The following is an 11,374-nucleotide window of genomic DNA, read 5'->3' as shown; positions in this document are numbered from 1 at the left end:
TGCTTGATAAGGTGGCGTTCGGTCATACATTGGATTCGGTGGTCTCAGAGCTCTTTTCCCAACCGCATAGATTCTGTGATTCCCACCCTGCCTCCGAGGCTTTCCCCTCGAGCTTCACGGGCGCAGCCTGAGGTTGATGCCCGCTTTGTGCCGCAGCTCCTTGCACTGCCTTGAGCCCCTCAACCTCCCCTGGGGTTCCAAAGCGGCGCGGCGGACACCAGAATACGTTTCGGTTTTGTTTTTAAGCTCCTCGAGCCCGCTCCGGCCGAGCCCGCCGCTCGCCGCCCGCCTCAGGCCCTCAGCGCGCCCGGCGGCACTGCCCCACCCTCCGCCGTGCTGCACTTTCGTCACGGCCGCGCCCATGGCTCCACCGCCCCGTCGGGCCTCGACTGTTGTCACTAAGCGCGTAGTGTCCTCGCCGGTACGGCGGAGTCACGTTATCCTCGGATTTAACATTCGGGCTGCCGGAACTTGACTCGAATCTGCGGTCGCCAAAAACCAGCCCGTCCCTGCGCCGCTAGCGGAACCGGAAGTGTCGCCATTTTGTTTCGGGTGATGGCGGCTGTGGTGCTCTGCGGCCGGGGGCTTTAGCACGGGCCTGGCCGTGCGGGGACTTGCTGCTCGGACAGTCGGTGCTCCTGCGAGCCGCCTCCGCCTCGCTGCGCTCCCCGGTGATGTACGGAGGGCTCGGAGGGTCTCGACGGACTGCAGAAGAAGCAGGCCCGCCGCCCCTAATGTTGTTGTCAGGCGGGGGAACGGTGCCCGGCCCCCCCGGAGGAGGTGGAGGTGGAGGCGGGAGTAGCCGTGTGGAGCTGCTGGTGTTCGGCTATGCCTGCAAGCTGTTTCGGGATGATGAGAAGGCTCAGTACCAGGAGCAGGGGCGACACCTTATTCCTTGGATGGGAGACCCCAAGATCATGATCGATAGGTCGGTGTAACACAACCCCCAGACTGCTGCGAGATCTCCTGTGATAGCCTCTTTCTGTTCCCCCCCTTGTGCTGTGGGCAGTGAGGGCGGGGGTTGAGCAGACGGCTCGCTCTGGCAGGTGCGTCGGGATCTTCCGTGGCGAGGCTGGAGGCAGCTGCTCCCGGCACAGCGCTCCGAGGGTGCTCTGGGAACGCTGCAGGCCCCCCCGTCTGCGGGAACTTGGGGTTTCCCGCTCTCGCAGCGCTGGGAGGTCCCTCTCCTCCTGGCAGTCAGCGTGCGATGGGTCTTTCTGCTCCGCTTGTGAAGGCAGGTTGGGCAGGGTGGAGAGTGGGAATGATCTGTTCCTTTTCAGTGCAAACCACAAACATCCTCTTTTTTCACTTGGAAAACAAGGGAGCCTGATTGTCGGAGTATTTATTAGGTACATTGTATGTTCTGTAGGTGAGAATGGGGCAGTGTTGAGAGTGCAAAGGTGTTCATCCATCTTAAAGAAAATGGGGATTTCCTGTTTCTCCTACATAACCTGGCTGCAGGCTGTTGATGGGACACCCCAAAAGTAGTTCTTGGTCTCTTTACTTTTCCTGGTGCCATGATTTACTGTATCAGACAGAATGGATTTGATTTTGGGTGCTTGCTCTTGAAATTCTGTGTCAGGGCTGGCTTCTTGGTTGTTCTGCCATAGGTCCAGGTTCGTGGTCACAGAGAGTAATAGAATCTGCTTTGATGTTTCTTCTGGTCTCTTGAGTTGTTTCAGCATTGCAGGGTGGGATTTGGAAATAAACTCATTCAGAAAGGGTTACCTGAGTGTTTTGTTGGACAAAGTGAAGATGAGAGATCAGGTTGGTTATGTTTGAGTGGAGCACTGAAAGAATAATTACAAGTTGTGGCTGACCCTGAAAACCTCAGTGGGAAAGATGGAAGGATTTTGGTTTGAAAAGGGTCACATAACATACTATAGATATTTGTTCCCTCAGTTTCATCACTGCTTTGGTGCTAGACAGGATTTTCTTATTTTGACTTAAAAGCCACATTTGTTTTGGAAAAATGTCAGTGGGGGAAGGTCTTTTGATTGCCTTCCATAGGACTGGAGAAAAAAGAATGTGCCCTTGCACTGTTTTGGTGCTTACACCATTAATGATCGTTGTCATTGAAATAAATTTGTTAAATTGAAATAGACACGAAGGCAGGACAAAGCAACCATAAATATTTGTAGTTTTGTTTCATTTCTCACTTACACAGCAGTGGAAGTGTTGTGTTGCACACTTCTAAAAAATAAAAAAATAATAATTAAAATAATTACTGTGATTGATCTCATTCATAGGTAGAGGCGGGTTTTGGGGTGCTCTGCAGCAGAGCCCTGTTCACAGGTGTTACAGAAATTGTAGGGAGCAAACACTAAGTATGTGCATGTCTGTGCACACATACTGAAATACCAAATAACGTACATTTGTGAGTTAAGGCAGCTTGCAATTGCTAATCTTATAAACTCCTTTGGAAGCTTAGATTCCTTTTATCTCCAGCAGCAGGAAGTCTTAATTTTCACCATTTTGAGAAAACACATTGCTATGAGAAGACTTGAGTTCAAGTTTGCCTGTGGACAGAGCTTGATTAACCAGACCTATGTTTCATTTGCTTTTTGCTATAAGAATATTTACTTTCTTTGTTTTTGGTCTAGCAAGTTGGCACAAGTCAAGAGTTGTGTATGGGAAGACACCTCAGCGGAGTCAAGCTTACTGTCACTTTACTTTCCAATCAGTTTCTCTTACTGCTGCGTAAACATTATCCCAATGCAGTGCTTTTCCTGCAAATAAAGTGATTTCTTAGTAGAAAGGAACTGTGCATCTTTGATCTTTGCCGATTTTGCGGTGAACCTCCTTAAATTGCATGTTTATGTTACTGTTCCTATGTATGTGTGTCTCTCTATCACATAACCCAGAACTTATTTCCTCAGCCAAATGGCTAGGGGCCGAGCCTAGCCATGATTTTACCTCCAATGGACGCAAGTTTCTATGGTGAAGATTTCTCCTGAGAGTTCGGGACTAGCAGAAAGAAGCGAGGAAATTTCGACCGTTTGGTTCTTACGGATAGGTATTTATGTACTCGGGTTTGTGTGAATGTAAGCTATTTGACTTTCCAGAAAAACGTATTTTGCAAGTGGCATTGATTGGTTGGTTGAAGCACGTACGGTAAGAGCTCTTAAGGAAGTGGATCCCACTTAAACTATTAAAGGATACCTTTGCCTTTAATTGTAATAATTTATTAGTTTCTTTGAGAGGAATTTAGACTATTAAACAAATTTTCGATAGTTGGTGACAAATGATTAGCAAAATTAATTGTAACTTCTAAAAGGGAGTATGCATTAACATATAAGTTGCTTTTTTTTCATTTTTATTGGGTAAGTATTTAAGTAGTCGCATAAACCCAAGCCCTAAGTTCTTTGCATTGACCAGCTGTTTCATCCTGCAGGTATGATGGGCGTGGTCACCTGCATGACCTTTCTGAATATGATGCTGAGTATTCCACCTGGAACAGAGATTATCAATTGTCCGAAGAGGAGGCTAGAATAGAAGCCCTCTGTGATGAAGAGAGGTATTTAGCCTTGCATACGGACTTGCTTGAGGAGGAGGCAAGGCAAGGTATTGCTCAAGGAATAACATGGTTATTTAAAAAAGCAGGTTTAAATAAATTATTATGAAACCAAATTTACTCCTAATTTTATACCCTCTTTTTCTGATGTTATCTTGACAGTACCCAGTGGATTCAAAGAGCGGGAGTCTTTGCGTATGTGAGAGGACCCTAGGATATTTTAACTGTAGATCCACAGAGAAATTGCCCAGATTCTGAGAGCAGACTGGGATTTCAGACCCCCCAAAATAAACACATTCTTATTCATTTTTAGTGTTGTTTAAAGGAAATTCTGTGCTTTTATATGCATAATTGCATTAGAATGTCTTAATCCACAGTCTGTGTCTCTTCGAGAAGAAATAAATGGTCAGCATGTGTACATACTGTGTTTTTCTGTTCCATTTTTAATGACAGCTAAAATGATCAGGAGAAAAGTTCTTATTTAAAAACTAAAGTAAGAAATATTAATTTTTTTTAAATAAATTAGCTTCTGAACATGTTCTAATGTTGGTAATCGCATTTTTGTTCAAGAGGAGGAATATAAAAGACTGAGTGAAGCTTTGGCAGAGGATGGTACCTATAATGCAGTGGGATTCCGTTATGGCAGTGATTATTATGACCCTTCAGAACCCACTGAAGAGGAGGAGCATCAGCCTGCAAGACAAAGAGGTATGGGGTTAAAATAACAGGGGTTAATTGAAAGGGGGGACATAGCATTTCTGTCTTGCAGTCGAGGGTTTAAAATATATGTGCTATTAAAAAGCGGGTAAAAATTCTGAGAACATTTCATCAAAGTCTTTGTGGGACTCTGTTACTGAGTTTTTGAAGACTTTGTTCTCTTTGAGCTTAAGAATGTTTTCCTGCTATGGCACAGTCAATACTGCAGTAGTCAGGGAATTTAATTCTGCTGTCATGCTGATTCTTAACAGAAAAAATAGTAATTCCTTACATTGGCTGTCTGCTAACACTGTCTTTCTCAGTCAAGATGAAAAAGCACTTGAAAAAGTCACTGTAAGCATAAAATAACAATTTATAAGAATATATAATTTTAAGTTTTGATTTTGTCATCTTAATTGCTATAAATGAGTCTGTCTTCAGCTTAGTGTGCCCTGATCTATGACCTCAAAAATACAGAATTCAGTTGTCATGTTGTCATTCCAGTAACTTCATATTTTTATCATACATTCTTTAGGAAGGTTTCAAATGTTGTTGAACTATGTCTTAGCAAAGTGAGGATTGTTTAATTAACAGTTGGGTTGCCCAACTATATCTTGGTGGGTTACTGTGATATGTGTTTTTTTTCCTCCAAGTTGCAGTGCAAGATCATTTTAGGTGCTAGAGTTTATTTAGTGTTTTTTGCTGTGTCTGAGAGATTGTGTACTTTGGTACCGAAGCAGAATTGATTGTCTTTTCTGGGGTTTAATTAATTTGTTTAAGACCCTATAAGTAAATACTGTTAGCTGGAGCTGCTGCCAAAAGAAAGAGTCTATTCTTCTTGTCTGCTGCTCTTTCCTTCTTTCTTTGCTGCTAAAATTTCTCTGTACCTTTGTGGAGTTAAACTATTTGAGTTCATCACAAAAAACAAAACAAAAACAAACCCACCAGAAAGTAACCAAACAAGTGAATTCCCCTTGTTGCATGGTTTGCTCTCAGTAATCACTGGGACATCTCATTCCTTACAAGGTTGTTCTGTTTCCACAGCTGCCATGGTCAGGTGTTTCTGCACTTGTTCTAATCTGTCAGGGGAAAAGGGGAATACAATTTCTGTTAAGGCTAGTGGAATAGATAATATTACAAGATACTTTAGGAAGTAAACTTTTTACTTCAATTATTATAAAAATCTGTAAAGCAAAGTATTTTCAGAGGAATATTTCTGCTGTAGCAAATAGTGGAATGTAGTACATGTTATTATTTTAAACCATATTTAAATGTCTTCAGTATAAATGCTGTTTATATAGCTGCATTTGATTAATTCCTTGATTGCACATCATTTTAGAAATACTTTATTTCAAAAATTTTTTAAGCGTTTGTCTACTTGGGTTTTTTTTCCTAAATACTTTGTTCTGGCATTTCTTGCAGAAATGGCTCAGACAGAAAATACAGAGGAAAATGAGGAACCTTTTGTTGCCCCTCCAGGACTGAATGTACCTTCTGATGTGGAACTGGTATGTGTACATGTAATGCAGCCTACACTTCTGCCAGCTTTTGAGTAGTTGATGGTGCTCTGTTTGGTGGTTGGGTTCGTTTTTTTTCAATTAACTTTTAGTGTGGTACATTTTAAATTATTCTAATGTAGTAAGTTAATTTCAGATGTTCTATTGTGAACTCTTGAGTTCCATGAACACCCTTGAATCTTCTTTTTCACACTGAAATTATTGCTGTGCTTATGCTAAGTGCATTTGGTATAACTCGTGGTATCATTTTAGCTAATGCAGAGAAGAGGCAGTTCTTGGAATGGATACTTGCTGAGATGTAAGATTCAACATTCCAAACATAAAGGACCATTAAACTAAAAGTTTGCTTCTGTTCAAGAATTCTTTTCTAGAATCTTTTTAATTGGGTCCCAGTTTGGAGGGGATGGGAACTGATCAAGTGTTAATGCTGTATATAAAACTAGCATATTCAAGGAGAAAAGCAGTAATTTATTTCTAGCAAAGTCTGAAATACCTTGGAAGTATTAGTACCTGGAAGCGCCTTCCTTCATGTGGTGTTGCTAGAATTTGCTAAGTGTTCTGTAGACTTAATTGGACTTGTGTATTGTTCTTGAAGGGAGCTGAACAGACACCTGCTTGAGTACAGGTCTAACTATAAGGGTTTTCAATGTAATTCAAGTTTCATAAAAGATGCTGGAAAATCAGGTCATATTCTTTCTTGTATAACTGTGGTCATGAAAGTGTTAATTTAGTTGTGGGCTCAACTTGGTATTCTCACCTTGATAACATTGGCCAATGACGATTCGGAACATTCCTTTAGAATAACTAATATTGAACACAGAGTATTTGTGTGTTTCTATTTTTCATTAGCTTTTATTTAAAGAACCTTGAGTTTTCAGAGTAAAGGTTCTTATTTTGCATTTTGAAACTGTTTCCAAAACGTACCTGCTGGTGAAAGTGTTGGTTTAGATAGCTGCCTGGCTTGAGTTTTTTTCTGAAATTTAGGCTGTATTCCCTGTGTACATTGCCTAGTGCAGTGTGGGGCTTACTGAAGTAATTTCTCAGTCAGCTGTTGGACTCCAGTATATTCACAGAAACAGAAAGCAAATAGAGGTGTATTTGATTTTGATTAAAATAAAAATAAACAAGCATCAAAATGTCTAGACAACAGCTCTGAAAGCAATGTATACTTAACCTTGGATTGGGAATTGTGAGAATTTTTTTTGTAAGCCTTGATTTGTTGTTGTTTTTCTATTCAAGTCATTCAGCTTTTTGGAAGATATTTATTCTGTTTAAATTCAGGAAATTGGAGAATCAGCTTGCTAGACTGGGAGACTTTGCTCCCAGTCTGCAAGGTGCAGTTTAATAAAGACACATACTTTATATCTCCTGTAATAGAGATGAATGCAAAGTGGAAATATTTGGTGAAGACAAGCCAGGCAGCACAAAAAAAGAACTATGGAATGTTCAGTGTATGGGAGCTCTAATTGCAGCAGTTATGTCATTCTGGAATTTAGAATGGAAGAATTGTGAGAAGCAGGCCAAAAGTCTTCCACTGCTTAAAACTGATTATGGGCAAAGATGATTGTTCTTCAGCAGGGCACTTTAAGAAGTCTGTGGATGCTCTTGAAGTGGGCTGTTAGAAGAAATTTTTGCTTAATAACTTCTGAGGAGAGATAGAGAAAAACTTGATACATGATGTGAAGCTGATAATGCACAAAATGTTACAAGTTTGTTAAGAACCTCCTTGCCTCTCATTAAAATAATATTTGCTGTGGTTTTAGCAGGACAAATAAAACTTGAAACAGCTAGTTATTTTTCATATTGAACATGTCCTGGTAAAGGATCCAATTGGCAGAAAACAGCTTTTAAAATAGGACTGTTTGATAGTATTCAGACTTTTTTCCCTATGTGGAGCACCATTGTCTCAAGTGTTTCCAATCTTCTGAGAAACATTTTTTGAGGTTTGCAACGTAGCTATGTATCTGTGCAGTAAAAATGCAGAGCTAAACCAAATTAATGTGACACTCCAGTCTTCATAGGCACACAGATGGTTTTTTTACAGTTTACTGAGTACAAGACAAAACAGCTGAATATGAGATTAAAAGCAGTGACTAATGTTCATTCATTCTTTAAGTGTACTCTTGTTCTCTTCACATCTTGGCTTTCATATCACACTGCTCCCTAGGGATTTCTGGAGTGAAAAAGCAAGGATGCTGCTAAACTTTATTTACTTTATCTTTTGCTTTATTGCTGCAGCTTTCAATGACTCTTCAAGGGAATGGACATGGGAATTGTAGTTTGTATGTTGGTCTTGAGAGGCAACATGTTCTTCCCAAGCAAATATGAAGTAAGAAATTTCTAGTTAGGGAGCAATATTTGTGCATTCAGAGATAACAGACTTAAGGACAGCTTGTGGGAAGGAAACCATACATGTTGAGTCTTCAGAGCACCTTGAGATACTGTAACACCAAGGTCATCCAGGATCTGTTGCCATCTTCAGTTTGGTGTTCAATGCAGAAACAGCTGTGCTGGTAAAAGAAGAGGATCTTGCAAAAGGAATGGATTGAGCAGCTGAGGAAGTTGGGGACTGTTTTGGTTATTTTTTTAGGGCTGATGTACTATCACTAGTTTTAAGTGATTATGAAACGGAAGTTGCTAAAGGAAGCCGAGAAGGACAGGGAACTACTTTCTGATTCCCTTTGGAGTTCTAAAACACTGTACAAGCTGCTTATGAAAATACAAATATGTCTTATTTTACTTTCACAGCCACCAACGGCAAAAATGCATGCGATCATTGAGCGAACTGCAAACTTTGTGTGCAAGCAGGGAGCCCAGTTTGAGATCATGCTGAAAGCCAAGCAAGCACGCAACTCCCAGTTTGACTTTCTGCGGTTTGATCACTACCTCAATCCCTACTACAAGTTCATCCAGAAGGCCATGAAGGAAGGACGCTATGCAGCTCCTTCGGAAAGTAAAGCTGACGAGAAAAAACGTGAGTTGTTCCTTGGGAAATGCTGGCTTCAGGATGGGAATCAGTGAAACAGATGCTGGTCATTTTGTTAAAATAGCCACGTTTTTCTGGAATTCCACTGGAGCTGAGATTGATGTGATGATTCAAAATTTTGATTAAATTGGAGATTTAAAAGAAAAAATATTGTTTGTGGAAACTTTCAGCTACAGGAGCTGCTATGATGTGGAAGTTTTCGAAACAGTCATATAGCTCAAGTCCAACAGAAGGTTGGTCTGTCTATTTAGGGTTCAGTTTTAGTGATGTTGGATAATATCTTGGCAATATCTTGGATCTATGCTTTTGTGACTAAGCTGATGTATATGAATGATGCTTTCCTAAGAATTCATGCTTGTCCTGTATCATCATTCTCCCCCAAAGCAAGATCGTAGCAAACCCAAATAAAATTCAGACATTGCTTTTATTTAGAGTCGAGAGTCAAATCTGAGGAAGATGATGATGATGATGATGACGATGACGGAAATTATCTTCATCCAAGTCTTTTTGCATCTAAAAAATGCAGTAGGCTTGAAGAGCTTATGAAGGTACTTGACGTTATTAAAATTACCTTTTTATCTTGTAAACCACCTGATTCATGGACACAAAAATTCTAATATGCAGGTGCTCAGGTCTTTTATGGATAGAGGGCTGGGGTTCTTTTCAGACTGTAATTTAAGTCTGTTTTGGTAAACTTTTGAGTTACCTTTTCTCTAGTACACAAATTGTTATTTTTACATTTCCAAGGAATTAGATTTCTGTTTCTGATGCCCTCTGGTATTGAGGGCACCACTCAAGGATTTATACTACAGAACCTGTGTTGAAGCAAAGAGATTAAGGTATTTAATGCCTTCTGAATATAGGCTGAGAGAGATATCTTTTTCTTCTTAGATTTTAGTAGATAAAATGTTGACATGAAATAACAGTTCCAGCAAATAAATAGTTCACCAGAATTTGCTACTCATTAAATGTAAATTTTGCTAGATGTGTTGTTTTTTTTCTGAGACTGAGCAGCGATGGAATAATGGGAGTGACAGACAGTTGTATGTATCTGAGGCTTTCAGAGGAATGGCTGTGATGCTGTCTGATATTTAGACAAGGCAGGTTTTGTGCCTTATCCCAGACATAGCAGTCATTGGCTAACAGTAATAACCAATTTTTTTTTTCTGTCATTAATTTCTGTTTACATGAAAATGATTTTGTCTTGTTTTTCACTTATTTTCAAATACATTGATTCGGATGTGAGCTACAAAAACAGTAACTTCAGTGTTTGCACACAATTGCTGATGTCTATTAACATAGATAAATTTGCTTTCCCAAATATGTTGATGCTACTGTTCTTAAAATATGTACTTCCAATTTTAATCTTTTTTCCTACTTCAAAATATTTTCAGCCTTTGAAGGTGGTAGACCCTGATCACCCCCTTGCAGCACTGGTGCGCAAAGCACAATCAGATAATAATTCATCTACGCCACAGTCAACAGACGGGGCAGCTGTGCAGACATCACAGGCAGAATATTCCTCTGATTGTAAGTGCTTTGTGAGGAGGCAGCTGGTGGTGTGTTTTGATGAATCGTGTGTGGATGCTGGTGGGAAGAGAATAAGTTTGGCTTCGTGCTTCATCCTGTGTATTTGTTCTTTTGCAATCTCCTGAATTTTTGAAGTTCTATTCTGAGTATCTGTTGAGTGGCAGCTCAGGAAAACCAGGAATGGTGGGGGGGGGGGGGGTGAGCAGGCAGGAGGCCAAGTCTCCAGTCTGTGGGTACGTTTCGTACAATATCCTTATTATTATATTATTTTGTTCTTGCAGATTTTGTAAATTCTGATACTTAAAAAGATAGTCAAATGAGTTTATGTGCCTCTTAATTCTTTTCAGCTTTCAGAATTCTGAAAGTCCTTGATTCCTTAAATATAGAAATGCCACTTACCCTTTAATTTATGGGACTGACAATATAACACTACTGAGATATAAGAAAACTTGTAGTGAAGCCTTCGCTACAGTAGAGTTTCACGTTATTATACATTTGTAAGTAATGAGTAGTGTGGTGCTGATTGAGTTCTTGGTTTTTCAGTAGCGTTGCTGCAGATCAGTTATCACCATAATAACTGAGTTGATTTTTATGCATTATAGATTCAGAACCCCCAAAGGATTACAGGTGTTGTCAGTGTAATGTCTATATGCAAGGAAGTAATTTGTATTTAAAACTATACCATAAGGGAATCTTAAAATCAAAGTAAGATTTCTGTGAAGAAATTGAAAATCACTGGTTATTTCAAGAAAGAAAAAATCAGAATAAGTATCTTAAGAGAACAGAGCTAGTCAGCTTTTTGATTACTTTCATGTCAGGTTTGAACCTGAACGTATATGATAGAAACTGGGAGATTATAATTTAGTACCAAAACTAGGTCAGTTTGCAACTCCTCTCCCTGCTTTTAAAACTTAACAGAACTTTATTCTGTTCTCATTACAATTTATTCTTTGGAGAAAGTAAATACTGCCACATGAGAATGTTTATGAAACTTTTAAGATAATAATTCATTGAAATCTAGTGCATTGATTAACCTTCCTTCTAGAAATGCAAACTCTTACTGTAATTAATTTGAAATATTTTACATTAATTTTTTTTTTATACATAGTTCTTCTGCAGAAAACACATTTA

The 11,374-nt window shown here is 39.8% G+C and overlaps 1 protein-coding gene across 3 annotated transcripts in view; it reads left to right on the top strand.

Annotated features, from left to right (window-relative positions):
• Window positions 1-580: 580 nt before the first annotated feature.
• Window positions 581-11,374, top strand: part of SFSWAP (splicing factor SWAP) — a 36,357-nt gene continuing 25,563 nt past the window's right edge. The window contains exons 1-7 of one of the 3 annotated variants that reach the window (XM_036392897.2): window positions 581-928; window positions 3,395-3,564; window positions 4,085-4,222; window positions 5,633-5,718; window positions 8,476-8,701; window positions 9,146-9,261; window positions 10,108-10,243. In XM_036392897.2, coding sequence (XP_036248790.1) covers window positions 675-928; window positions 3,395-3,564; window positions 4,085-4,222; window positions 5,633-5,718; window positions 8,476-8,701; window positions 9,146-9,261; window positions 10,108-10,243 — 1,126 coding nt within the window. In that variant the 5' untranslated portion in view covers window positions 581-674. Of the gene's footprint in view, window positions 3,017-3,394; window positions 3,565-4,084; window positions 4,223-5,632; window positions 5,719-8,475; window positions 8,702-9,145; window positions 9,262-10,107; window positions 10,244-11,374 lie in introns of all 3 variants that reach the window. The other 2 variants (XM_036392895.2, XM_036392896.2) reach the window with 2 other exon arrangements.

Source organism: Molothrus ater, chromosome 18 (assembly GCF_012460135.2).
Source record: "Molothrus ater isolate BHLD 08-10-18 breed brown headed cowbird chromosome 18, BPBGC_Mater_1.1, whole genome shotgun sequence".
Lineage (NCBI taxonomy): Eukaryota > Metazoa > Chordata > Aves > Passeriformes > Icteridae > Molothrus > Molothrus ater.
This window is presented reverse-complemented; position numbering and strand designations above follow the sequence as displayed.